General features: G+C 41.4%; 1 protein-coding gene across 7 annotated transcripts in view; it reads right to left on the bottom strand.

Moving 5' to 3' along the window:
- The window catches only part of LOC126278449 (gastrula zinc finger protein XlCGF17.1), a 110,001-nt gene extending 90,374 nt beyond the window's left edge, over positions 1-19,627 (bottom strand). The window contains exons 1-3 of one of the 7 annotated variants that reach the window (XM_049978570.1): positions 17,043-18,911; positions 15,478-15,538; positions 15,201-15,296 (exon numbers count right to left, since the gene is read on the bottom strand). In XM_049978570.1, the coding sequence (XP_049834527.1) occupies positions 15,201-15,230 (30 nt within the window). In that variant the 5' untranslated portion in view covers positions 15,231-15,296; positions 15,478-15,538; positions 17,043-18,911. Of the gene's footprint in view, positions 1-15,200; positions 15,297-15,477; positions 15,539-16,467; positions 19,134-19,224 lie in introns of those variants that run through there. The other 6 variants (XM_049978571.1, XM_049978569.1, XM_049978566.1 and 3 more) reach the window with 6 other exon arrangements.
- Between the last annotated feature and the right edge of the window lie 6,050 nt (positions 19,628-25,677).

Raw genomic sequence — 25,677 nt, 5'->3', positions numbered from 1 at the left:
GATACTGGCAGAAGTAAAGCTGTGAGTACCGGACGTGAGTCGTGCTTCGGTAGCTCAGTTGGTAGAGCACTTGCCCGCGAAAGGCAAAGGTCCCGAGTTCGTGTCTTGGTCGGGCACACAGTTTTAATCTGCCAGGAAGTTTCGTATCAGCGCACACTCCGCTGCAGAGTGAAAATCTCATTATGTATAGCATAATTCAGCAGCTGCTGTTGGCACCTGATATGTAATGGAGGGACTCAAGCCTCGATCAGTAGGCTGTTCACATGGCTACTTTGGAAAGTTCCTGTTGCATCAGAGCCCCACAATGATAAATGGGGTCCAGTATCCACAACCCACGGCTAAGGGTGATACTGAACAATATGGAAGACTCCCACAGTCAAGACGGGACTGAATCTGGGCTTTGTAGAGCTGCAAAACGGTAGAGCGATCTGCACCCCAGCTAATGTTACTAAGGCAGTGAAGTGTATCGAGGTGTGACCAGCACTTTCCCTTACGTCAGTGGAGGTGGGGAAGCCGTGCCAGCTGTAAATCAAAGACTGTTCCCAGAAACAGGTGGGTCTCAACTGGAAGTAGTAACTGGTATGATGGTGACAATAGTGCACGTCAAGTCTTGGCAGTTGAAAACCAAAAGTCATCAGTGAGAGCCGACAGATGCGCCTTTCATAGGGTGCCTTAGCTCTGGTCACAATCTGTTGTTAGAATACTTCACAGAAGTAACCAGCAGTTGCTTCTGCTTGTTAGTGTGCAAACTAATTGGAACAGTATTGCAACCTGCATAGCCAATGGTGGCGAGTGATTGGCAGATACTACAAGCTGCCACATGGCAGGCTGTTGCTAACCCACTCAGCCTACTCAGAGTTGTCCAATGATTTGGCACACATGGCTGCCTCCATTATTAACTCAATGAATCGTTCACCTTACTCAATTCACTTCCTTTTGTCTTCTGCTGTATACTTTCTGCGCGTACAGTGATCACTATAGTGTGGCTTAACATCAGACTTTCTACTTTGTTCTCTGACTAGCCTGACACAGTCCTACTGACTGTCTACAGCAATTGAAACAAATATAGTGATGTATGCCCAATTAACATTTTTTTTGCTTAAATTCTATTTTGGTTGGCACCAACATATACTTGTTTAAAATGTGTATTGCAATGTTTCTTTTTCTTAACTATGTGCATTTTTTACTGATCTGGAGATAAACCTCAATCCTTACTTGCTTTTCTTCTTGAAAGTTTAACATAGTCATTCAATAATAATAATAATAATAATAACAATAATGTCATCTGGCTCAACGACTTGGTCTAAGTCTTTCAACTGGACACTACTTCAGCAACTTGCATTTCCTTGAGCCAGTAGCATCTGGTGTCGCCAGATGTCCCCCATACAAGTACTAACAATGCCCATCATGTCTTAACTTCAGTGACCGAGCGAGAACCAGTGTAACTAAAGTGGCACCGCCACTGGTTCAACAATTTAAAAAAATAATGTGAAGATGCAAATTTGTTCTTAAGGTGATCTAACTACTTTTAGAGTATTCTTTATTAGTATTTTAGTTAACTGATATTTGTTCAAAAACTTACTAAAAATGTTGAATATATTACTGCACGAAACTACCACCATTGGGGATTTTTATTTCAAGCACAAGAGAACACTAAAAACATTTTACTTGTTCACAATACTTCAATTCAGGCCAGGAATGCTTTTCATTTTGAGCCAATGAATGTTTTGACAACTGCTTAAGTCTTTGTTACTGCAGTAACCACCAAAAAGATCGCGGCAGGCGCACATCGGCACGGTGCGTCCTGGACAGTAGTTGCCGCAAGTAAAGTCCCGTCCACCACAGGGCATGCGAAAATTCTGCCGCGCCCTCTGCCAGTGGAACAATGACAATGACAACAACAACAACAACAACAACAACAACAACTCGGGCAGCACGGGCCGTGCCCAATCAGTTTTTACACCGGGCATGCCTAGCAGACAGTTCCCGGTCTACACTATGTGAAGTGCGACAGACAACGTGAATCGTGTTAATACACAATTGGCGATGAATAGGGTTGTTCTTTCGCATGTTGCGTCATCGTTCCAGTTTCGCAGCTTATCCACGGCATGGAGGATTTAGTAGTACGGGTTTTGATTGAGCAGCAGATGGAGCTAATGGCAACCACGAAACAAGCGCTTCCGGCGTTGCTCCCCACGCAGTCTGCTCCAGTGCCGTTCCCTCCTTCCTTTCCCCCGTATGACGAGACGGCGGAGGATTGGGGCGCATATGAACATCGCCTTCGACAGCATTTCCAGGCATTTTATGTTGCCAATGTGGAGGTATGTTGTGCTCTTTTCTTGTCTTGGATATCTCCCTCACTGTATAAAGTTTTGCGGCAGCTAGTGCCGTTGCAGGAACCCTCGTCCTTTTCTTTTAAAGCATTGTGTTTATTGCTGTCTTCATATTACCGTTGCCGCACACATGTTGTGGCGGCTAGGGTCGAATTCTATCAATGCAAGAAACAGCCCCATCCATCTTACCGGGTGTCGGCCGCTAACCTGCACGGTCTTAGTCACAAGTGTCATTTTGTCACGGAGCAGTCGCGAGAGTCGTATGCCCACATTATAGTGCACAACGTCACTCTGATAGGGAGGTCCACCAACTGACCCTGAAGTTGGAAGACCCTTCCCTTGAGGAAGTCCTGTCCATTGCTCAATCGTATGAAGTCTCTCACGCCGCCGGTCAACAGTTGGAAGCGCGGTGCGACGTCGCGGCGGTTCAGGGCGACGTGGCCGTGTCCACTGTGTCCGGGCTGGACGACATGCAAGCGGTACAATGCGGCCGTTACGGCCGCTCCCACACAGCGCGTAAACAGACTTCCGGCCGCCGGCCCCTGTTACCGTCCTGTGCGTCGTGCTATATACATCATGATCAGTCAGATCACCCCCACCGTTGGGCCATTTGTTGCAAATGTAATAAAAAATGACACATTGCTAAAGTTTGCTGCTCAGCCTCAAAAGAATCGAAGGAAGCAGGTACAGAGGACATGGATGTTGACATTCAGAAAGTTGCATGCGAGTGAGTGTTCACCTCATTGAAGAGCCTCCTCACGTCAGTGCCTTGTTTGGCTAATTTTGACCCCAATAAGCCATTGGTCCTGGCTACAGATGCTTCGCAGTATGGGGTGGGGGCGGTCCTGGCCCATTGCAACGTGGATGGCTCCGAGCAGCCACTGGAGTTTGCGTCTAAAACTCTTAATCCCGTGTAGGCCCATTATTCCCAGGTGTAAAAAGAGGCTTTGGCCATTGTTACCAAGTTTCACCCTTTCTTGTATGGCACGAAGTTTCAGTTAATCACTGACCATAAGCCATTAGTATCATTATTTGGCCCCACCTCTCAGATTAGGGATAGGGCGGCCCACAGACTGCAGCGCTGGGCGTTGTTTCTCTGTCTAAGTACCATTATGACATTCATTTTCGCCCTACCGGTCAGCATGCCAACGCTGACGCTCTTTCCTGTCTTCCGGTGGGCCAGGATCCTAAGTTCGATCGGGAGGAGACTATGTCTTTTCATTTGGATGTGGCATTCCGTCAAGTGGTTGATGGCTTCCCAATCACTAGTTCTAGAGTCGCCAGGGAAACGGCAGCTGACCCAGTTCTCCGGCAAGTAGTTTGCCTCGTTCAGCAGGGGTGGTCATCCCGACCTCCAGGCTGGGCCTCAGACCCTCTTCGTAATTATTTTGTTCTACAAGACCGCCTCTCAGGCTTGGAAGGAGTTATCCTTCTGGCTACCAATGATACAGCTCCTAGTGTGGTTGTTCCTGCAAGTTTGAGAAGGGAGATCCTCACGTAATTACATGAGGGGCACTGGGGTGTTTCCCGTACTAAAACCTTGGCTCGCAGACATGTGTACTGGCCCAGTATTGACAGAGAAATTGAGCACTTGGTGGCCGCCTGTTCCCAGTGTGCGAGCCAACAGGTGTCTCCCAGGTCAGCGTTCTCTTCATGGCCGCCTGCAACCCAGGCATGGGAACATGTTCACATAGATTTTGCGGACCCGTTTCTCAATGGCTTTTGGCTCATTGTCATTTATGCTTATTCCCAATTCCCATATGTGGTTCGCTGCTCCTCAACCACTTCATAAGTTGCAATCCAGGCACTTGCAAAAAATCTTTTCTGGGGAAGGTCTGCCAGTCACCCTGGTATCGGACAATGGACCTCAGTTTATTTCGCAGACCTTCCAGGATTTTGTAGGTGCTTTGGTATTCGTCACATTTGCTTTCCCCCCTTTCATCCACAGTTGAATGGGGAAGCCAAGTGCATGGTGCGCATGTTTAAGATGCAGATGAAAAAGTATGTGCACGAATTTCCTGCGGAGGAGGCATTGATGTTTTTCCTGATGGCATACCGGACCACACCAAGGGGCGAACGCAGCCCCGCAGAGCTCCTCCATGGGCGCCAACCTAGGACTCTGCTGCACCTTCTCCTGCCTGGTCCTCGCCAGTCTTCGCAAAACTGGGTACCCGGCTTCCCATCGGGTATGTTGGTCTGGGCACGTGGGTTTGGTCGCAATCCACATTGGATACTGGCAGTGGTCCTACGCCGCAATGGCTGCCGGCACTATACCTTGCAGGTGGGGGACGGGGAGGTATGTCGTCACCAAAATCAGCTATGCCCATGTTTGGGCACCCACTCTCCAACCCCTCAGGTGCCGGCTTCCACATTGTCGGCACCCATGTTGTTTTCTCAGGGGACGCTACCACCCCTCCCACCTGTGACTCCGCCACACTGTGATGGTTCTCAGCCTTGGCGGCCTCCAGTAGCTCCAGCACCGGCATCGCCATCGTTAGAGATGCCCCGGCGAGATCCGGCCCCCCTCGCAGGCCCGGTTTCTCAGGAGGCTGGTTGACCTGTGGCCGTCCCTTCCCCATCGTCCCTGCCACTGGGTCTTGCCCCTCCCGAGGTGGAACGGGATCTGGAGATCGACAACTTGTTGCCCATTCTGTCCCGGGCTCTGGCGGTGGGAAGACGAGGTCCTCTTTGTGTGGGTCACTTCCAACCATATTCGAAGGTTCCAGCTCGAGGGTTGGCAGATCCCCCCCGACTCCAGCATTCCAATGGATGTGGACGTCATCGCTACTGCACGACACTCCACCTTCCGATGCAGAGGATCACAGAGGCTTCACCCCCCGGAGGAGGAGGAGTGTAGTGGCCACCAGAAAGATCACGGAAAGTGCACATCGGCACGGCGTGTCACGGACAGTAGTTGCTGCAAGTAAAGTTCCGTCCACCAGAGGGCACGCGAGAATTCAGCCACACCCTCTGCCGGCGGAACAACAACTACTCAGACAGCACGGGCCGTGCCCAGTCAGCTTTTACATCAGGCATGCCTAGCAGACAGTTCCCGGTCTACACTAAGTGAAGTGCGATGGACAATGTCAATCATGTTAATACAGTTACTATTTTTCCATGGGTCATGCCATGGTGGCTACACATCTGATATTAATCCCCAAGATGTATTTTGGCATTTGAGGCAACTTCAACCTCTTCCAATGCTGTTTGTCCCTGGAAAAACTTTCACCACAGTTCAGGTTCCATGTACAACTCAAGATTTTCCTTCATTTTATCGACATTTATTATTGTTGGAGCCATGGCCAAGTCACATTCAGTCACAAATGCTGGACAAGCTGAGTCACAAAAGGAACCCCCCCCCCCCCCCCTCTCTCTCTCTCTCTCTCTCTCTCTCTCACACACACACACACACACACACACACACACACACACACACACACAGTGAGAGAGAGAGAGAGAGAGAGAGAGAGAGAGAGAGAGAGAGAGAGAGAGAATTTTTTGGTTGATAAGAGTGTTACTGCTTAGCCACAGGCAATAAAATTTTAGCAAGTGACAAAAGATGGTAAAACTGACAAATCTGATGTGGGAAAGGTGGTCTCAAGTTAATTGGTCTCTACATACTGCAAACATTATAAGTAACAAAATGATAAATCTCAAAGAGGAATTAAAATTAAAGTGTTTTAGATTTGCCTATGATATAATTGCCAGTGACGGCAGGGGGCTTGGAACAGCACTTGAGCAGAATGGGTAGAGACTAGATGAATAGATCAGGTAACTAATGAAGCAGTTCTGAATCTAATTATAAAGAAGGGAAATTGATGGTACTATAATTACAAGATGAACATCAACAGAAGTAAAAATAAGTTAATGGGGTATAGTGTTGTGGTCTACAGTCAAAAACTGGTTTCATGCCACTCTCCATGCTACTCTATCCTATACAAGTATATCTGTCTCTTCATAGTTACTGCAATCCATCTCAATATGAACCTGCTTACTGTGGTCAATTCTTGGAGAGCCTTTATATGTTTTATCCCATCATCTGCACTCCATTATCAAACAGATGATTCCTTGATATCTCAGGATTTGTCCCATCACATGATAACTCTTTTTAGTCAAATAGCACCATAAATTTCCCCTCTTTATAATTAGACTCAGTTCCGCTTCATTAGTTACCTGATCTATTCATCTAGTCTTCAGCACTCACCTGTAGCAACAGATTTCAAAAGCTTTTGTTCTCTCTGAACTGTTAATCATTAATTTTTCATTTCCATACTAAGCTACATTCTGACAAATACCTTCATAAAATATGCCCTAACACTTCATTCTATATTTAAAGACGACAATTTTCTCTTTTCAGAAAAGCTTTTCTTGCTATTGCCAGTCTCCATTTTAGATCATACCTGTTTTGCTGTTCAAGTAGCAAACTCATCTACCACTTTTAATTTCTTGCTTCTTAATTTAATTTCCTTGACACTGCCTGATTTAAACATATTCCACTGCATTTGTGTTATTTTTGTAGATATTCAATTTTAATTTCTCTTCAAGACATTATCCATTTCATTGAACTGGTTGTCCAAGTCCTTTGCAGTCTCTGAAAATTGTTCCTAACAGTTAATTTCTGCTTGCTGCATTTTATTTCCTTTCCAAATTTCTCCTTTTTTTCTTTATTACTTCCTCAATATACAGGCTGAATTACCCCCCCTCCCCCCCCTCCCAGTCACTTGTATGGGTGCCCCTGATTAAGTTGTCCAACAAAGTGTACTAGGCATTGCCTTTTTGCCTATTGCCAAAGCTACCTACCATTCAGTCTTTAATTCATTCCTTTCCCCTTTTTCAGTCAGTTGTTGGCTAATGCTCCCTTTAAAAATCTCAACAACCAGAGGTTGCTGCAATTTGTTCATTTCCTATTCCCTTACTTCTGTTTTAATCTGCAGTTGATAACCAATAAACTGGTCAGAGTCCACAACTGGCCCTGGAAATGTACTGTAGTTTAAAACCTGATTTGGAAATGCCTGTCTTATCATTTCATAATCCATTTGAAATCTTCTAGGTCTCTTCCACATATGCAACCTCCTTTCACGATTCTTAAGCCAAGTGTTAGTAACGATTAAATTGTGCTGTGTTCAATGTTCTACCAATCAGCTTCCTCTATCATTCCTTCCCCCCAGTTAATATTTTCCTATATCTTCCTTTAATTTCCTTGTTTCCAATCAAACCTAAATTACCACCGAGCGAAAAGGTGCTGTGATTAGCACACTGGACTCACATTCAGGTAGATGACTGGGCAAACCCCCACCTGACCATTCTGATTTAGATTTTTGATTTCCCTAAATTGCTTCAGCCAAATGCCGGGATGGTTCTTTTGAAAGGGTATAGCCAATTTCCTTCCCCATCCTCCTCTTGTCTGACAGGGCCAATGACCTTGCTGTTTGGTCCCCTCCCCCAAATCAAGTAACTAACCAACCAACCAGCCCCAACCAACTACATTACCACCTTCCTTACCAATATGAGTACGCTACATTTTATCATCACATCACACATTCTTTCAATAACTTATTCATCTGAGGCACAGGTAAGCATATGAACTTTTACAAATGTGGTAGGTATTGGCTTTTTGTCTTCTTGGATGTAGTCTTTTTAAAATAGGAAAAGCTCAAGGAATTAGAATAGCAAATGAGGAACTAAGCTAGTAGTTAAGTTCTGCTATTCAGGCACAAAAATGCAGAAGGAATTAGATTAGCGAATGAGAAACTAAAATGAGTAGTTGTACTTTGCTATTTGACAGCAGAATAGCTGAGAATGACCAAAGTAAAGAGGATACAAAATGCAGACTGGCAATAGCATTATCAAATTAAAATTTAAGTGATAGGGAGTCTTTTCTGAAAGTATTTATTTGGAGTATAGTCTCCTACAGACATGTAATGTGACTGATAAACAGTATATACAAAAATGTAGCAGCATTTAAAATGGGGTACTAAAGAACAATGCTTAAGATTAGATTGGCAGATTGAGTAACTAACAAAGAGGTATAGGATTCCATTAGGAAAATTACAAATTATATGGTAAAACTTTATTAAAACATGGAATGAGACAACTGATAATGCTTCTTTCTAACAACTTTCTTTTTTTTTCTTTTCTTTTTTTTACAACGATGACATAATTCTCAGTGCATTTTAACTGCTAACTACAACCCCTCAGTAAATGAAGCTAGCTATCCTCACTGAGAGTAGATATTTGTCATAAAAGATGCTTTCACTGAACTGCTCCTCTCCCTAGTGACACCTGCTCCACCTCCACCCCTATTTAATATTAACCAAATAAAAATGTGTGCATTAAGCAGAAATTAGAAGACTTCAGGCTGCCGGAGCTTTGTGCTTAACCCTGCCATTAATAATAATAATAATAATAATAATAAAACAGTGTGAGACCTATAGCAATGTAGCAGTGATTATACATTTACTATTGTGTTGTGCTGTTTATTAGATTCTTTATTTGTTGCAAAGGGAATAACAAAGCAACTTCTGGTCCATTGCAAGAACTACCTACAACTTGGAGAAGGCATTTTCATGAGATAGTTACGCACAAAAGATGTTTATCTCTCAATTTTACTGTCATAGATGAATGGTGCAAAGTACATGTGTAGTAGGCGGACTACTTGACGAAGATGAAGTTGATATTTGTGTTTCACAAGCTGTAACCTCCCCCACACTGTGTAACATGTTTTGCTATTATTTAAAAAATACATATAATTATTGGTAACTAAATTAATCAGCATTACATTCTAACAAAATGGTGATAATAGTATTGATCTTTTACAAACAGTGTACAAGGTGTAAAACTTTGCTTCCACCATTTTATCCCCAACATTTGAGGCTTTAATGAAACAAACTGGTTACACAGGTATCATTCGAAGCATTTTCCATTGCTGGCCACTACTTTCTCCCATCTTTCGGGCAGTGCACGAATCCCATGTCTAAACAATTGTCCGTCTTTTGAAGCGATCCACGAATTGATCCAATTTGTGACTTCCTCAAGAGATCGTAAGTGTTGGTCAGCCAGGCCATGCTCCATTGACCTAAACAGATGATAGTTACAGGGAGCAATTCTGGAGAACACGGCGGGTGAAGTAAGATTTCCCATTTTAAGGTTTCCAAGTATATTTTGACATCTTTTGCAATGTGGGGCCGAGCATTGTCATGCTGCAAAATCACTTTATCGTGCCTCTGGCTGTATTGCGGCCGTTTATCTTTTAAAGCTCTGCTCAAACACATTAATTGCAATCAATAACTAGCACCTGTGATTGTTTCACTTGGTTTTAACACCTCATAGTACATTATGCCGAGCTGGTCTCACCAAATGCAGAGCACAATCTTGGAGCCGTGAATATTCAGTTTGGCCGTCGAGGTGGAAGCATGGCTGGGATATTTCCATGAATTTTTCTGTATAGGGTTATCATAATGAAACTATTTTACATCCCCAGTCACAATGCGGTGCAGAAATCCCTTCCGTTTTTGCCTCCGAAGCAGCTGTTCACAAACACACAAACGCCGTTCAATGTCTTTTTGTTTCAGCTCACACGAGGCCGAAGTTCCTTCTTTCTGAATCATGCCCATAGCCTTGAGACATTTTGAAATGACTTGCTGTGTCACTCCCAGTAATCATGCAAATTCTTCTTGAATTTGACACGAGTCTTCGCCCAGCAATGTCTCCAATTCTGCATCTTCGAAAACATTTTCTCTTCCACCACTATGCCGCTCTACTACGTTAAAAATCACCATTCTTGAAGTGTTAAAACCACTCACGACACGTTCTTTCACTAATAGCATCCTTACCATACATACTTGAGAGCATTCGATGAGACTCAGCCGCTGTTTTCTTCATATTGAAACAAAACAGTAACACCTCCCGCAAATGATGAGAAATAGGCTCGTAAACTGACATTTTCAATCACGAACAACTTTATGATGCAGATACAAATCGACTTATGTTTGAATGAAGTCATGTTGTCTGAGATCCCAGCTAACTGCATGATGTCTGCGATCTCTTTCTTTCGACCACTACTAACCGTTGCCGCCACCAATCGGCAAACTGCGGAAGCAAAGTTGTACACTTTGTAGTTTTGTAACTAAAACATAATTGAACCATTTTTTGTGGCCCTCAGAAAATTTAATTTTACCCCTGAAAAGAGTAACTAATCCTAGGTGTTGTGCAGTCCCTCAATGACGATTCTTTTCCATACACTACAGCGTCATCAGCAAACAGCGGCAGACTCCTGCTCGTGCTATCCACCATACCATTTATGTCTACAGAGGACAAGAGTGGTACTATCCCATTTCACTACAGTACTCCTGATAATACCATTGTCTCTGATGAATGCTCACTATCAAGGACAACATGCTCGGTTTTATTACTTAAGAGCATTCAAGCGACTCCAGTAACTGGGGAACTATTCAGTATGCTCACACCTTTGCTAACAGTCTGCATTGGGGCACCATGTCAAACATTTGCAGAAATCTAAAAATATGGAATCTGCCTGCTGTCCTCCATCCATAGTTCACAGGATATGGTGTAAGGAAAGGGAAAGCTGAGATTTGCACGAGCAATGCTTTCTAAATCTGTGCTGTTTTTTTGGAGATCATCCAACAAGGAATATAAAAAAGGCAAATAATTCAAAATAAGTTGCTGGAATGATTGTGCTGCACTGAAAAGATCAAATAGCATCTTCAAAAATTCAAAAAGTCTAATTGGCATTATCACAGCTGCTTTAGGCACTACTAATGGCATAACAGGTATGTGGTGACAAGCTCAGAAAAGCTCAATTTTAGAGAAAAACTGTTTGAGAGTTGGCAGCTGAAATCTTTTAAATGAGGTGCTGGGTGCAGTCTGGCACAGTGACAGAATTTAAAACTCAGTCTCCACAGGGATTATAGTTTCCATCTTTCTTTTGAACATGATGGAGAAGAACAGACCAGCAGCTTTTAAAATAACAACATATTCCAAGGCTGATAATCTCTTAAAATTCAAGTTTACCTTGAGCAAATTTTTATGGTGATAAGCACCCAGCTTGGGCATGTACTGGAGGCCCTATAGTTATTATTGTGTATTGTACACTAACTTCAGTAAAACCATAATTATGTTTCTCTGTGAGAATGTTAAGATATTGCTTTAGCACATTTTGATATTTGGGGTGTGGATCCATCAAAAATACAAAACTGTCAGTACGCACAACTGCAGAGCCAATACTAGTGATCAAAATTTATCAGCTGAGAAGATTTTTGGTTTGTGTGTCAAACAACAGTTGAAGAAAAAAAAAAAGGTCGGCAGCAATAATAGGCTGGCAAACATCTGCAAGAAGAATGGCCACAGAGATGATCTTTGAAGGCCTATTTTGAGGTTCAGTAGGTGTTCACCACAGAACTGTTTGCAGCACACAGTTGCTGTTTCCCAACATTGTGATGTATTTTGTAGCTGGTAATTCGGAGATGTCTGCTCTGGAATCAAGCAAAAATCTAGGATTTGTGTTGCACTCAGTTATGAACAGATGGTAAAACGATTTAGCTTCCTCATGCAATGATCTGCCAAGTGGAGATAATACTAAATTTCCATCTGAGCATTAGCAAACAGTTGAGAAACAAATGAACATGATGGTGGACATTTTCTCGCATTCTGATTCAATTTATGAGACCAACACAAAGAATGTTTCTCTGCATCCTGCGGTGATTACAAGCTGCTTCTCAATCGTATCCAAGTTTGTAGCTTCAGAATCTGGCTCGTCAGTTCTGAAAGCTGCTTTTCCAGATGGGAAAGTCTGTCATTTTGAGATGGAGGCAAAACAGTTTCAGTACTATATACAAACTAACTGAGCATCACAATCTCTTCAATTCTGTCGGCCGCAGAAGCCACTCTATCGAGACTTACATCTTGATTAGCTGCTTTGATACAACATGTATTGGTTGGTAGTCATTGAAGAAATATAGTTGTTTGGCAAAAGCATGCATCTCTCTGAGAAAAGTACATGCCCTTTTGTTTCCTTGTTCTACTTCAATTAGTATTTTTTTAACTTTACATGACATTCTTCAAACTCTGAGATAAGGTGTGTTTATAAGTATGTACATGGGGTAATCAGCAATGGTTTGGACATTAAACCTGAAATGAGCTCAGCAACTTTGCTATCTGGTGATTCCACAATGTAATGATATTTTGTCACTTCACTGTTCATATTTTCAGTAACAAATTAAGATTCTCCTCACAAAAAATCATATTTTTATACAGGGTGATTCAAAAAGAATACCACAACTTTAGGAATTTAAAACTCTGCAACAACAAAAGGCAGAGCTAAGCACTATCTGTCGGCAAATTAAGGGAGCTATAAAGTTTCATTTAGTTGTACATTTGTTCGCTTGAGGCGCTGTTGACTAGGCATCAGCGTCAGCTGATGCTAAGATGGCGACCGCTCAACAGAAAGCTTTTTGTGTTATTGAGTACAGCAGAAGTGAATCAACGACAGTTGTTCAGCGGGCAGTTCGAACGAAGTATGGTGTTAAAACCTCCTGATAGGTGGTGTATTAAACGTTGGTATAAACAGTTTACAGAGAATGGGTGTTTGTGCAAAGGGAAAAGTTCTGGACGGCCGAGAACGAGTGATGAAATTGTAGCATGCATCCAGCAAGCATTTGTTCGCAGCCCAGGAAAATCGACTCACAGAGCTAGCAGAGAGCTGCAAATTCCACAATCAACTGTATGGAGATTCCTACAAAAAAGGTTAGTTATGAAACCTTATCGTCTGAAATTGGTTCAAGCACTGTTTACAGATGATAAGATTAAAAGAATCAATTTCTGTGATTTTATCCTTGCTCAAATGGAAACAGATGAATTTTCGTTTCAAAGATTGTGTTTAGTGATGAAGCAACTTTCCACACTAACGGGAAAGTCAACCGTCACAATGTCTGTATATGGGGCACTGAGAATCCGCGGGAAACAACTCAGTATGAACGTGACTCGCCTAAGGTGAATGTTTTCTGTGCCATTTCAGCCAATAAAGTTTTTTGTCCCTTTTTCTTTGAAGGAGCTACTGTAACTGGACTACAGTATCTGGAGATGTTAGAGAATTGGCTGTTCCCTCAGCTCGAACAAGAAGCACAACAATTCATATTTCAGCAGGATGGAGCGCCACCACATTGGCACTTATCTGTCCGTAACTACCTGAACGTCAACTACCCGAGGCGATGGATCGGCCGCCAGGCAACCCGTGACAGAGCACTTCATCACTGGCCTCCAAGAAGCCCTGATCTTACCCCCTGCGATTTTTTCTTATGGGGGTATGTTAAGGCCACCTCTCCCAGCCACCATTGATGATTTGAAATGAGAAATAACAGCAGCTATCCAAACTGTTCGCCTGATATGCTACAGAGAGTGTGGAACGAGCTGGAGTATCGGGTTGATATTGCTCGAGTGTCTGGAGGGGGCCATATTGAACATCTCTGAACTTGTTTTTGAGTGAAAAAAAAACTTTTTAAAATAATCTTTGTAATGATGTATAACAGAAGGTTATATTATGTTTCTTCCATTAAATACACATTTTTGAAAGTTGTGGTATTCTTTTTGAATCACCCTGTATTTTCCGTCAGAAGAGTGGTATTTTGAAAACTACAAGCAATATTCCGTGCTGCCATCTTTTCATGGTGGGTTTGCCATAAAATCGCATATTTAAATTAATGTAGTGCAACTGGAGTAACATCTATGATTTTTGTTTACTTGCAATCACATCATGGGTACATGAGTTGGGGTCCTAGTAGAGGTAAATATCCATTTAGCACCACCAAGTGAAAGTATATTTTTTACAACTGTGTTGGAATGGAAAGAATAAACAGGAAAAACCTAACTATTTCAATATGTGTCAATATTTTTAAGAGAGCTTATATTTCACTACATCAGTTACAGCAACGGTGCCAGTCATTATCACAATATGAGGTGAGGATATGTCTGCATAGCAATCTAAATTAGATAAGCCCTGTGATGAAAATATGAAATTACTCAACCACTACAAAGTTCAATGCACTGTGAGTGTTTTCAACAGTCTTGCTAGTAGAACACCACAATTTAAGAAGCAACTTTGTAAAATATTTATTTTTATTTCTTTTTTTATTTTTATTTTTATTTTTTTTTTTATTTTTTTATTTTTTTATTTTTTTATTTATTTTTTTTTTTTGGTTGGCGAGGTTTTTACTGCAAATGAGTAAGTGAAAATTGATCACATTATTACAGAAATGAAACAGAAGCTCACATGTTCATGCAAATTAAATCATAGAAAATCATTTACAAGCTCATATATTCAATTGTAAGATAAATATCAACTACTGTAATGGTATAAGACATGGCTTATAACCATGGAATAATTATGATTCCATTAGTCCATACCATTGTGGCTCCGTCTTGTAAAAAAAATAGCTTGCTCATTATACTAGTTAAAACATTTTCTAGCTGGAAAAATGTAATATTCATTGAAACATTTAAAAACTCAGAAACATTATAATTATGAGACTGAACTAGTGTATAAGTGTATGACTTGTAATCTGAAATGTGCAGCTAGAAACAGACCTGTAAATGAGACCATTTACTGGTTACAGGATTTTGAAACAACAATAAATTTCTTTTGTGTTTTCTATTCAAAGCATTATTGCGCATATTCCAAACTAGTAGATCATCTTGCTTTTACATGCCTTGATTTGTAACAAGTATATACAATAAACTAAACATTGTACATTGCTAGATCAATGCAGATATTTGGCTGGTATATATTTAAATTTAAATTACAGTGAAATCTCACAATATTTGGCTATCTGACAATATGAATGTACCAAACATTACCTGTGTTGTGTGCAGCCCATCATGTTCCATAGTTGATATTCTTGTGCTGCCCAAGACACTCTTCTGAAATCTGTGGCCTCATGAACTGGAATGTCACTGTAGCAGAAAAAAAATAAGTTACAATTGACTTCTAACAATATTACTGGAGCAGCTGTATGGGAAAAGTGGGTAAATGTTAATTGGATTGCATTAGATTCAGTTTTTGTTCCATAGACCAAAAAAATGAGATGATTCTCGTGGGTGTGGAACATGTCAGAAAGTATAATACAATACTTACTACCTGATCACCTGATCATTAGTCAGGAGATTGTCAGGATAGGTGAATGCAATGCAGCAAACTGGAACAGTTAATATTTATAGAATTAACATGCTGTCAGAATGACATATTGTTAGGCACTATTAATAAATTTATTGTACACAAAATACTTAATCTTGACTGTTGTGACCAAGTGCTGTCAAAACTGAAATCTAACAGACATTTTTACTTTTGCTGACTTAACAGTCTCTGTTAAGATATTCATCTATAGAGTAGAAGGTGTTGTCTATCAAAAAGTCTTTCAAACTCTGTTTAAACCATACTTTATCTTTATTGGGGGGAGGGGGGGGGGGAGGCTCCTCCCATTTTCCAAAGTTTATGTCTGAATATGTAAAAAATATGCAACAAAATACTCACTGTAGGCTTGTAAATTATCTGACATGAGTTTCCTGATTTCACCTTGTATTTTTAGCTTTTATGATGAGACATGTTAATATTGCAAAGTGTGGCAGATACAGCATGAATGCAAACATATGCTACAGATCATTCTTTTACCACAAACCTTTATTTGGCAGTCTCATTCAATGGCTTTGCCTACTCTCCACCCAATTATTACCTTACAACTTAATCTGTACTTCAGGCTACACTACAGATCAGTGTCACCATAACCAAGAACCAGCATCATACTCTAACCAGTACAGACTGCATACAGACATACAGGGTGATTGGTAAGTCAAGGAATATCTTTGAGTTCGTTATTTTATTCTGAAATTGTTCTTGTATGTACTTCAACCAAGCTACCAACACGAGTTCTTGAAGTATCGGCATGTGAATCAAGACTGTCCTTCAGGATAAAAAAGCTCATTCTAGTAAAAGCTGCTGACAGAAGACGCCTTCGGCAAGCTGAATAAAGTGGTGTACCCACACAACCGTGTTAACTAATAACGAATGTGGAAATCAAGTCACATGTGGGCGCCAGAGGATCTTTGAGGGCAGAGTGCAGCTGCTCACCTCTCTCGTGTTTGAACCTCCATACATGACAGATATTCTCACTCTTCCATGAATGGCTACTGGCCACAAAAATGTAAATTGCCACCACTCACAGTTCATAATCTCTTCATTTATTTCTCCACTCTTGTAGACTGGTGCCGAAGATGAGCCCTTCACCACCAAGAACATAGGCCAGGTTTTCTTCATTTAACTCTTATTTCATCACCTTCTAATGCACACCCATTCTGATTCTCATCCCGTACATCTAACTGCATACACTGATGAACCTTACCCCCCCCCCCCCCCCCCCAAACGGATCCAGTATTAACCATTTTGTGTTACACAAAAGACTCCCCCCATATCCCAGAAATGAAATACCAGCAGAGTAGCAAAAGACAAAGTTATAACAAGTAGTCTCCACACTGTGGAAAGAGCAAAATTTTTTCTGGTTTGCAGAAGTTTCCAAGTTTTGTTCTTTTTTTTTATTTAAAAAAAGCTTGCTTACAGAAGTTCAGCATGCTGTTATCACCAATATAATTATTAAAATCTTAAATAATGGCAAATATCCAGAACATTTCAACTATTTCTAGTCTCACCAGTGCATAAGAAAGGAGACAGAATCTTCAGAAACTACCAACCAATATCACTTGTATCTATAATAGCTAAAATAATAGAGCATTGCACACATAAACAGATGAGCCAATATTTTGAATGTAATGATATACTTTGCTTCTCACGACATAAACTGAATGTGGCTGATGATAATTTGATTCAAGTTATCCACGATAAGCAATTATATATGACGCACTGAAATATCAGAAAATAATATGCTGAACACAAAAAGTGAGAAAGTGTTCGCTGTGCACAAACGAACAAAAAATGCATGTTCAATAAATATGGTCAACGAGATTACTTAGCCTTGCGACCTATGTCTGGGGGGGGGGGGGGGTCAACCAGGAAATGATCACAGCACATTTTGCCTACAAAGTTGTGAAAACACTTCAAAACTTCACATATTGAAAATACAAATTTGACGTAACGGCCTGCTGACGTTTGTAATATTAGTCCCTGAACAATTCTTGCAAATACATAAGCATTTTACTGAATATTCTAGTATCTAGTGAATCAGACGAGACAATAATGATAGATATTCAACAAATGGAACATAACAACCAATACTCAAAACTTAATTATTCTAGTGAAGATCTGTAACGCTACCAAAGCTATTTTGAGATTACTACGGGCATGGTTATCATGAATCTTAAATCCAGTCCTGCATTATGACTAAATTGGCCGCAAACAACCTTGGGAAACAAGGAGCTACGGGAGTTTGTGGTAAGGAAGTTGTGCTGCTACGATAACTCTAATCTGTATAATTCAGAAAAGCAAATGTTGGAGGGAAAAACCCAGATCACATAGGTTTATTTATTTTATTGAAATCTAGCATGCTGGTCTCAGTAGCCACTGGGTGGTCAATTCTGCTCTTGTCACAGTTTGTCTGTGGCCTTTCATTATTGTGGACAGCTGGTTGGTGCTCATGCCACACAAAATGTGCAGAAATTGCAGCAGAGCTGGTATATAACATGGCTGCTTTTTACGTGCTCTGCCACTGATGGTATAGGATAACCCTTATGGCACAATACTGTACAGATTGAAAGAATTACTTAGCACAAAACAGACCTACACTAACTGCCCGCAAGGGTGATTTTGAAATGAGAGGGTAAGAGAATATATATCAATTGTGTCATTTCACGAAATAAAGTTGGCTGGTTGCATATTGTGGTTCATCATCAGTTCGACCGTGTAACATGCATTTAATAATAATATCAGCAATATTATGCGGATTATTTTATTTTTCCCGGCCCCTTCTCTAATCCGCTCTCATCTGGCCCGATTACGTAGGTTTGAAATTCAGTACTTTTCTCGTCTGCTCTTCCAAGTAATAAGAAGCAAAATGAGCGATTAATAATCCATATTTTAGTCGAGATGATATTCAGTCACATTACAAAGGGTAAATTGCGTAGCCCATGCTACATGGATTGAAACACAGTATCACTTCATTTCTGTGACTGTGGTCATTTAATATCCTATCAGTTATGAAAAATGACCGAAATGTGATGTATATCAAGCCCAAAGGTCCTATTTCAACTGCTTATGTCACGTGCTGCTGAATTACAACGCAGCAGTACATTCAAACCAGCTAATATAGCAGAGTTGTGTTTCACTTATCTACATTTTTAGTTTTATATACCAAGTACGTTATTTATAGTTATACTTTAAAGCCGCCTTATCGACTGCTCTCACTGTACTTCGAAAATAATACAATTCGTCAACGTAACAGAACACAGAACTAACGCAAGCGACGCACTTCTCTTCCTTTATCGTCTCAAAATATAGAAACATCCTTTTTTCCTTACTACTATAACCCTCACAGTTTTAGTTGATATTGAATAATACCTGTAAATGCAGAGTTTCACAAAGAACTTCCAGGCACTGGTGCTTCAAATCAGCAATAACGGAAGTGTCACGGTCCTTCTTCTATTCGTTTTACACCCAAACTTTAAAATTTGTTTACAGCGGTACAACTTGTTTTGACTAAACGAAGTGCCAAATGAGAAGAAATAAAGTGCATAAACAGTCGACAGATACTTCCATTAAATACAGATATTTCTACTCTACGATTACTTCAGTGGAATATCTGCCACTGGTTTTCTCAGAAATCAGGGCCGAAATGAAAATAATGACAGGCAAAACATTGCGAATAATAGCTTCGTATACCTGTTCTTTTCCATCGTTATGGAGCCGTTTGAAAATACTTAATGTCTTTAAGTTACCACCAAGTTTTAAGAACGTGTTTAATCACGCTATAAGTTTTGGAATAACGGTTTAAAAAACAAAGTTCTGACAGAAACAGCAAATAACTCATCCCCACTCGATGGTATTCCAGATGAAGAGTAGCAACGTAAAGGCGTTGTAGTTCAAGCAAAAATAAATTTATTTAGGCACCAAACTTTTGATGAAAATATAGTTTTCGCTTATGGCAAAATCACGAGTAGATATGAAGTTGGGACCTCATCCAATTTTTCTGAGACAATGTAATTACACATCAATACGAAAAGGTATGAATCAAATCAAACAATGTGGGAACATGGAATTTTCTTCACAAGGGAAAGAACTGATTGACCCAATTTTAGAAGATTTTATAACTTGTAACGTTTAATAACTGTAATGTATGATTTTGTTGCTTTATACTTCCGTTTCACTGTAGTAAATGCTCAAATTTGTAGTTATTAACATATTTTATTCCTGTACACGTTATTTTGGTTTGTAATTATGAGCCTACCGTGTTTAGTTACGGGCAAGTGGGGTTAACTTTGTACCACATTTTCTGAAAATTCTGGACACAAAATCAATTACACAACGCAACAGACATTGTAACATTTTCCATCTATAGTTACTGAATGCCTGGAAAACTGAAAATGTGACTATGCCCTATTTGAGCAAAATTTCAATGTTAATGCCAGCACAAAATTACACAATCATTAAGGATAACTTTAGACTAGTCTTTCAAAAAAATAATTTTTCCTATATATGAAGTTCTGCATAAATTTAGATCATCCCAGAAGGAAATAAAGTGTTAACAAGGAGAAAAAACAAACTTTTAATTCAGAAACGCAGGCTTACTTTGAAATATCACGATCTTTGTAAGGCCTTGGCATTGTTCAACTTGAATCACTATCTCCAGGAGTCCAGAAGCTCTCTTTACAGCTAACACAATTAAAGAATAATCACAAGCCTAAGAGCCTGTATGAAGTTAGAAGGAGAACTGAGATGATATCTAACTAGAAATCAGAGCAATAAAGCTGTTTTTTTTAGTACAAAATAATGCGAGTATATGGAGCACTAGTAATTTGAAACAATTATGACAAGTGGTACAAAAATACCCTGACTGGTAAAAAGTTACTTCAATTGACTGTAATGTTCACACATATGGTTACCTACGATATTTCAGTTCATTTTGTAAACATGAATTTTTCCATACCAAGGTATTTCTTTAGTTTATTGGATCAATGGAACAGAAATAAATAAATGGTTTTATGAGAAATAACAAAATGCTTATTCATTTTTCCAATAGATGAAACAGAAGTCACCAATATTATCAGATCGCTGAAAAACAAAAATACAGAGTGCACATATGGAATACCTGTAGAAGTACAGTAATCAAACACTGTTCACAGTATCTAGCAAAGCCAGTGTCATTCCTAGTAATGGATAAGGCTCATTTCCCAACATGCCTAAAAAGAGTAAAATACTCATTTTATACAGGTGGTGACAAGGAGGATCCTGGCAACTTTAGACCCATAAAGATGACACCCATCTTATCAAAAAACCATGAAAAGAGCTATAAAAGTAGAGTTAAAAATTTTATAGAAAAACAAAATACCCAAGGTGAAGTGCAGCACAGATTTAAGAAAGGAAAGGCTACAAAAACAGCAACAGCAAACTGTATGACACACATAATCAGAGCGGTAGAAGAACAGAAGAAAGTTTTTACCGTGTTTCTGGACCTCAAAAAAGCCTTTGATGTGTATGACCCACAACACTGTTAGATAAACTGCAGAGATGTGCTGTCAGAGGGAATGCAGCTAGCTTATTAAAATCATTCATAGAAATAGAGAACAAAGTGTAGAATTAAGATACATGTTCAAAAACATGGTGGAAACTTATTACTCCAATAAGAATAATATTATGAAAAAGATACATTGCTACTCACTGTATATAGGAGATGTTGAGGTGCAGACAGGCACAACAAAAAGACTGCTACACATTTGAGCGTCTTCTGAAGTAGAAAAACATGAACACTTGTAGTGACTGTAGCTGTCAGCACTGTGCTGTGTGTTGGGTATATGTTGTGATACATAGTGATACATACATTTACAAACTTCGCACTTTCAGAAACAGATTTCATGGCAGCCACCACATATACTGTGTTCAGAAACCTTTATCTACACTCCTGGAAATTGAAATAAGAACACCGTGAATTCATTGTCCCAGGAAGGGGAAACTTTATTGACACATTCCTGGGGTCAGATACATCACATGATCACACTGACAGAACCACAGGCACATAGACACAGGCAACAGAGCATGCACAATGTCGGCACTAGTACAGTGTATATCCACCTTTCGCAGCAATGCAGGCTGCTATTCTCCCATGGAGACGATCGTAGAGATGCTGGATGTAGTCCTGTGGAACGGCTTGCCATGCCATTTCCACCTGGCGCCTCAGTTGGACCAGCGTTCGTGCTGGACGTGCCGACCGCGTGAGACGACGCTTCATCCAGTCCCAAACATGCTCAATGGGGGACAGATCCGGAGATCTTGCTGGCCAGGGTAGTTGACTTACACCTTCTAGAGCACGTTGGGTGGCACGGGATACATGCGGACGTGCATTGTCCTGTTGGAACAGCAAGTTCCCTTGCCGGTCTAGGAATGGTAGAACGATGGGTTCGATGATGGTTTGGATGTACCGTGCACTATTCAGTGTCCCCTCGACGATCACCAGAGGTGTATGGCCAGTGTAGGAGATCGCTCCCCACACCATGATGCCGGGTGTTGGCCCTGTGTGCCTCGGTCGTATGCAGTCCTGATTGTGGCGCTCACCTGCACGGCACCAAACACGCATACGACCATCATTGGCACCAAGGCAGAAGTGACTCTCATCGCTGAAGACGACACATCTCCATTCGTCCCTCCATTCACGCCTGTCGCGACACCACTGGAGGCGGGCTGCACGATGTTGGGGCGTGAGCGGAAGACGGCCTAACGGTGTGCGGGACCGTAGCCCAGCTTCATGGAGACAGTTGCGAATGGTCCTCGCCGATACCCCAGGAGCAACAGTGTCCCTAATATGCTGGGAAGTGGCGGTGCGATCCCCTACGGCACTGCGTAGGATCCTACGGTCTTGGCGTGCATCCATATGTCGCTGTGGTCTGGTCCCAGGTCGAAGGGCAAGTGCACCTTCCGCCGACCACTGGAGACAACATCGATGTACTGTGGAGACCTCACGCCCCACGTGTTGAGCAATTCAGTGGTACGTCCACCTGGCCTCCCGCATGCCCACTATACGCCCTCGCTCAAAGTCTGTCAACGGCACATACGGTTCACATCCACGCTGTCGCGGCATGCTACCAGTGTTAAAGACTGCGATGGAGCTCCGTATGCCACGGCAAACTGGCTGACACTGACGGCGGCGGTGCACAAATGCTGCGCAGCTAGAGCCATTTGACGGCCAACACCGCGGTTCCTGGTGTGTCTGCTGTGCCGTGCCTGTGATCATTGCTTGTACAGCCCTCTCGCAGTGTCCGGAGCAAGTATGGTGGGTCTGACACACCGGTGTCAATGTGTTCTTTTTTCCATTTCCAGGGGTGTAATTTTGACAAGGGAATAAAGTAGTTGATACTATGTGGGATTAACAACTGGATGAGCAGTATCACAGCTCAACAGCTAAGGTGGTGTCCCCAAAGTGACCTGCCTGTAACAATTGCATATGACATGATACCATCGAGGGTAGTTAGTCCAGGTGATGGAAGGCCCAGCAGTGACAAACCTCACCGTGCCAAGACTCATAGTTTGCATTGGTTGTAAGACAGCTCGATGACCAGTATGTTGTGGAGCACTATGCCATCTGAAAGTCATTTTCAGGGCTGCTGTTAGGTGTTTTGCTTCCCCTAGGTAAGAACTGAAACATTATGCTCCTTCTTTTTTTGCTTCGTTGAACTCCCTTATATGCCCCTCACCCCTACCACCACCAACACTCAACAGCACAATAACGCTATTTTACTTTCAGCCATTAAATTAAGGTGACCAGTGACCAGACATCCTCATTTTATGGGGATGGTGCTTCGACTTGAAATTAATTTTTTCCACCTTTTGCTCTCTAAAATTTTGCTGCCCTAAGTGGCCACAACATCTTGCCTAATGGTAAAAATAGAGCTTAAGGCAAAGTTAATCAGAAGGGTATTAGCTTCACAAGAAGAATGCCTCTGTCAGGTTTTAATGCAAGAGGACATTGGGGACTGCAAACTATCCCAGTACTTGTGGCAACTGCAGAGCAAGGTTTGCCATCTCCCATCAAGGCAATAATAGCATCCCAGAGAATACGCGCTCAGATGCAGTGGCAGACCTGCCAGATGAAGGCCAAGTGCAACTTAGCCTAGGTCCATCAGTACAGTGGCCACACAGTACATCAGCACATAAGCAACTGAACTGTGCAGAGAGTATATCACACTGACAGTTGAAGTGGGCTTCTTGAACCACCACATCAGTCAGTTACAGTCTCATTGTGATGTAAATAGTGATTGTGGTCAGACAAGTTTCCAAAGGTGCTCACTTAGCAGTCCATCACTTACCTCTTTGACATCAGTGACTGAACAACACCAGGGAATCTGTTGGTATTGTGGTTCATTTTGAATTATGTCCTGTGCTTACACACATCTCAGTGGCAGTTGGACATTGACAATAGAGCCATTCACACTGTCAAGCTCACTGAAGTTGCAGATGGTGAGTATGTTGTGTATCTCCAGGATTTTCTGTCTTTGATTACTCCGCCTAGCGCACCTAAGGAAGTAAAGCACAATACTATACATACACTACATCAAAACCACGGGCGGACCACCATTATCTTGTAAACCATGTGGCTGTTTAGCAATAACTGATCTTTGCCATTGTATTTGGTTCCAAAGAAGTGCGGTGCATTGCAGCTGCACAGCAGTTAAGAGCATTTAATATCTAGACAGTACCAGATTGATACCCAGTGCCATTACTCTGCAACCACAACTAAGCATTGACTGGCAACCGTCAATACAGTATGTTCGACTGTGTCAAGATCTATGCACATACATCAGTAGCTGAACAAGACATCCCAAATACGGCCATAATAATCCCATCTGGCCTGTTTGAGAATGAGGTTGTGATGTTTGGCCTCTGGAAAGCTGCGCAAACTTGGCAGAGGTTCGTCAATTCTGTGTTGCAAGGCCTGTTCTTGTGTTTTGCCTACTTAGACAATATACCAGTATTCTCAGTATCACCATGATAGCATTGCAATTGCCTTGTGGAGGTATTCAGATGGCTAGATCAATATGTTATTGTACTGAATTCAGCAAAATGTATCTTTGGTCAACCTCGAATGAAATTCTTTGGCCACCACATTTATCCATCAGGCTCCTTACCACTATCTCACTAAGTGGAAGCTATTTTTGAGAACTCTCAGCTGTTCACAGTCAAATAATTGCAGCATTTTCTTGAAATACTCAATTGGTTCTGTTGCCACCTGCTGCATATTACAGAAATACAAGAATGTTTGAGAGCTGCACTCATATATCCTAAATGTAAACGAAACACAGCAATTTTATAGACAGACTGCATGACTGCTGCGTTCGAGAAAGACAAGCAAGGGCTATCAGACACTGTGTCACTAGTGTACCTAGACCTGAATATAGTATTAGTGTCGGTAGTAGACATGAGTCAGATGGCAGTGGGTACAGTGTTGCAACAATGCAACAACAGTATGTGGCAACCTATGGCCTTTTTCTTGTGCAAATTGTTGACATTGCAAGAAAAATGGAGCACGCAAGACTGTGAGTTGCTCGCAATATGCAATGTGATTAAGTATTTTCATCTTCAGCTAGAAGCCTGAGATTTTACTATAATTACAGACAACAAGTTGCTTACATAAACCTTCCGTCAGAACAGCCTCAATTTTTCGCACAGAGAACAAAACCAGATGATGTACATTGCACAGTTCCGCACCAGTAATCAATATATATCTAGAACTGAGAACATAGTCACAGACTGGTGTTGGCATCATTTACACCATTCACTATGCTAAGCTTGCTGAAGTGCAACTAACTGACAAAGAACTACAAGATATGTTGCAGGAAGTGATATCTTTGTTTGATGTACAATTAATTAATGTTACAGGAACCAGTGTCAAACTATACTATGATGTGAAACTTCCTGGCAGATTAAAACTGTGTACCCGACCATGACTTGAACACGGGACCTTCGCCTTTCGCGGGCAAGTGCTCTACCATCTGAGCTACCAAAGCACGACTCACGCCCGGTACTCACAGCTTTACTTCTGCCAGTATCTCGTCTTCTACCTTCCAAACTTTACAGAAGTTTGAGTTCGAGTCTCGGTCGGGCACACAGTTTTAATCTGCCAGGAAG

Source organism: Schistocerca gregaria, chromosome 6 (genome assembly GCF_023897955.1).
Source record: "Schistocerca gregaria isolate iqSchGreg1 chromosome 6, iqSchGreg1.2, whole genome shotgun sequence".
In the NCBI taxonomy this organism is placed as follows: Eukaryota; Metazoa; Arthropoda; class Insecta; order Orthoptera; family Acrididae; genus Schistocerca; species Schistocerca gregaria.
The sequence above is the reverse complement of the archived record's forward strand: the minus strand, read 5'-3'. Positions and strand labels throughout refer to the sequence as shown.